Source organism: Athene cunicularia, assembly GCF_003259725.1.
Source record: "Athene cunicularia isolate RWA chromosome 20 unlocalized genomic scaffold, athCun1 chr20_part1, whole genome shotgun sequence".
Taxonomy (NCBI): domain Eukaryota; kingdom Metazoa; phylum Chordata; class Aves; order Strigiformes; family Strigidae; genus Athene; species Athene cunicularia.
Genome location: NW_020799125.1, coordinates 11,517,434 through 11,520,181, shown reverse-complemented (window position 1 = coordinate 11,520,181; position 2,748 = coordinate 11,517,434). Strand labels below are relative to the sequence as shown.

Sequence of the window (2,748 nt, the reverse complement as noted above, 5' to 3'; positions counted from 1 at the left end):
CGGGAAGGCGGCTCCGGGGTGCAGGAGGGCCCCGCAGGACACGGCTGAGCCCAGCTCCGGGAGGGGCCTCGCTTCTGCCACAGCCAGCCAGGCGTGGGACACAGCGCCCCCGGCAGCCGCCTGCCAGCAAAATGGGGGGGGGGGAAGAAAACAAGCAAGCAAGCAAGCAAGCAAGCAAGCAGCAAATTAAAATCAACCACCTTCCCCACGCTGCTTTTGCAGCGCCTCTCGCTCTAGGGATGCGCTCTGGGGTCCCCGGAGGAGAGCACAGGGCTGGCGCTTCCTAGAGAGGGAAGAGGCGGCCAGCGCGGAAAGCTCAGCTCGGCCGGGCAGCGGCACTGTCACACCGCGCAGGGAAGGCGGCACAGCAAAGCCGCAGGAGCAGCGACCCCAGTGACAGCTGGGCCTGAGCACGCCGGCACGCTGTACAGGTGCTCTCGGCATTCCTGCCGTTTCCCCAGCACACACCTGCTAGTGCCCAGACATTATCTATACCGCCCGCGTTCAACCTGTGCGCACGGATGCTCCTGGCCAGTGCTTCAGACAAAACACCACAAAACCGAAGAGAGATGTCACCTTGTCAGGGACCCTCCCTGAGTGTTGTGTCTGGGCAGGAAGGCTCTCTGTGTGTTGTCCTCCGCCTCCTGCAGCAGAGGACTACACCTCCTGCAAACACCCCCCTGCTCTTCAAGGCTGCTGCTGACAGGCTACAAACAACCCCTACAGGACTCAGTTTACCCTCAGCAGTTAGCCACAGCTCACAATCACTGCCCTGTGCTTAAAAAGAAGCAAACAAAAACCCCTCCCTCTCTCAAACTAGCTTGATTAGGAAACTAGCCTGTTAATGAATTGCCAAAAATATAAAAATGCTACAAGCAACACTAGCAAGGAAGGATCAGGATCTCCAAGGGGGTTTCCATAGAACCTGAAGGTAGGTAATACTTTTTAGCCTATCCTCTTAGCATGTATTTTATTCCCCTAATATTTCTCACATGCTATTTTTTAATTGTCTTTAAGAAAAAAATATTTTAGTCTTTCAAAGAAGACTTTCCTCCTAGAATGATCCTCCAGTCCCCCCCTTGCAGTAAATTCATGAGCTTTTTATCTCTGCTTTCAATGTGTTCAGAGTAAAAGTAATTTCAGACCATAGCAAGCTGCCTTCGCGTTCCCTTCCTGCCCCATTCCCTATAAGGGTGCCTAGAAGGCAGCTGCTGCCTGAGGTGATGGTGAGCCCCTTCCTCCTGGGCAGAGGGGGAGCACAAAGGAGGCTCCTGCCCACAGAGCAGAGGGCAGGGGTGTGCAGCATGAGACCTGCCAGAAGGGCCTGTCCTGAGGACCTCCCTTAGTGCCATGTGGGCTGTGGGACCCCCCAGGTCTGCAGGGGGGGGAAACCACGTGTGGGACAAAAGGTATTGTGAAAGCTGCTCCTCAGCCTCTCCATCCTAACCAGAGCCTAGTTTTAGTGTCTCCATCCCAAAGTGACTCAACTCTAACTTTTATGGTCCTGTGACTTGAGGAACAAGGGTAAAGTGTCTTATCTCTGAGAAAAAACAGTTCCATCTTAGTACCACTAACAGATGGAGAGGTTTATTGAGAGTCCCTACACATTATACAAAGCTAAGAGTAGTGTATGCAGGCTGAGGCTGAACTCTAGAGGCTCCATGATGACCTGTGAACAATAAACAGGCTCTTGTGCAATTGTGTTGCTCTAGAAGACAATGACAGGCTGGATAACTGTTCTGGATCCTGCTCAGCTCCTCGCTCTCCTAAGCAAGGCTGAGACAGGATTTTGCAGAGAGCAGTCTTAATACTCTGTCTGCAATTTGCTAGAGAACGGTAATGAACATTAATGCATTTATTCTGGCAGGGACATCCTGGTCTCCACAAGCCTGACAGTGGTGGGATTCCACACCATGCTGTCCACCAAGAGGCACAGTACCAGCATCCTGACCATAAAAGAAATACTGGAAAAAGGGTTTGTGGCCAGGGCCTCCAGCCGCACTGATTCTTCTGTCTGCAGTTATTGCATGGACAATAGCAGTGCCTCCAAACCAGACACCTGGGAGCTTCTCATGGACTCGGACAGTGTAGCAAAAGGCAGGTCCCTGTGTGTTGTCAAGCAGTCGGAGTCTCTGAGCAGCTGTGTGAAGACTGACCTGCAGGGCCTGACCCAAAGCATCTCTGACCTCAGCCTTGTCTGCTTCTGCAAGACCCACCACGGTCAGGCTGCCTTTGACCTGTCCAGTTTGCCTTGTGAGCACCCCAGCACAGCCGACTGCCTGATGGATATGGTGTCACAGAACACCTCAACGCCATGCAAGAGAGAAAAGCACCCCAAATTGCTGGAGAGCCTGCTGTCCAAGAGCACTGAGCTCACTGGTGACCTCTCAACCCTTGGGAAGATGCCAGCACCCAGATGGGAGATCTCAGCAATAAAAGCTCCTCTGGATGCCAGCCTGTCCCTTGATGTGAGCACCGAGGAGCTGAGGTTACTGGAATGCTCCAAACCTGACACGCCAACCCTGGAGACCTCTGTAGTAATTCCTCTGGCTTGGCCTGGAGCCTTCAAGAGGCCTCGTGTGCTGACCCACAGGTCTGCCACCCCCGAGACCCAGCCGAGCGACCCTGATGCTGTCCCCGTGTCTCTGCACCAGGCTCTGTGAGCCCCGGTGGGCTGCGGCGTGTCTGCCCGGGGGTGGCCCTGCGCCAGGGGCTCGCCATGGCACCGCCGGGGCAGAGCTTCCATCC

At 54.5% G+C, this 2,748-nt stretch overlaps 1 protein-coding gene across 1 annotated transcript; it reads left to right on the top strand.

Moving 5' to 3' along the window:
* Nucleotides 1–464: 464 nt before the first annotated feature.
* On the top strand, nucleotides 465–2,684 carry LOC113487469. Its single transcript, XM_026862073.1, has 2 exons — nucleotides 465–931; nucleotides 1,868–2,684. Exon 2 carries the CDS (start codon nucleotides 1,914–1,916, stop codon nucleotides 2,661–2,663), a length of 750 nt encoding a protein of 249 aa, XP_026717874.1. The 5' UTR covers nucleotides 465–931; nucleotides 1,868–1,913; the 3' UTR covers nucleotides 2,664–2,684.
* Nucleotides 2,685–2,748: the final 64 nt, after the last annotated feature.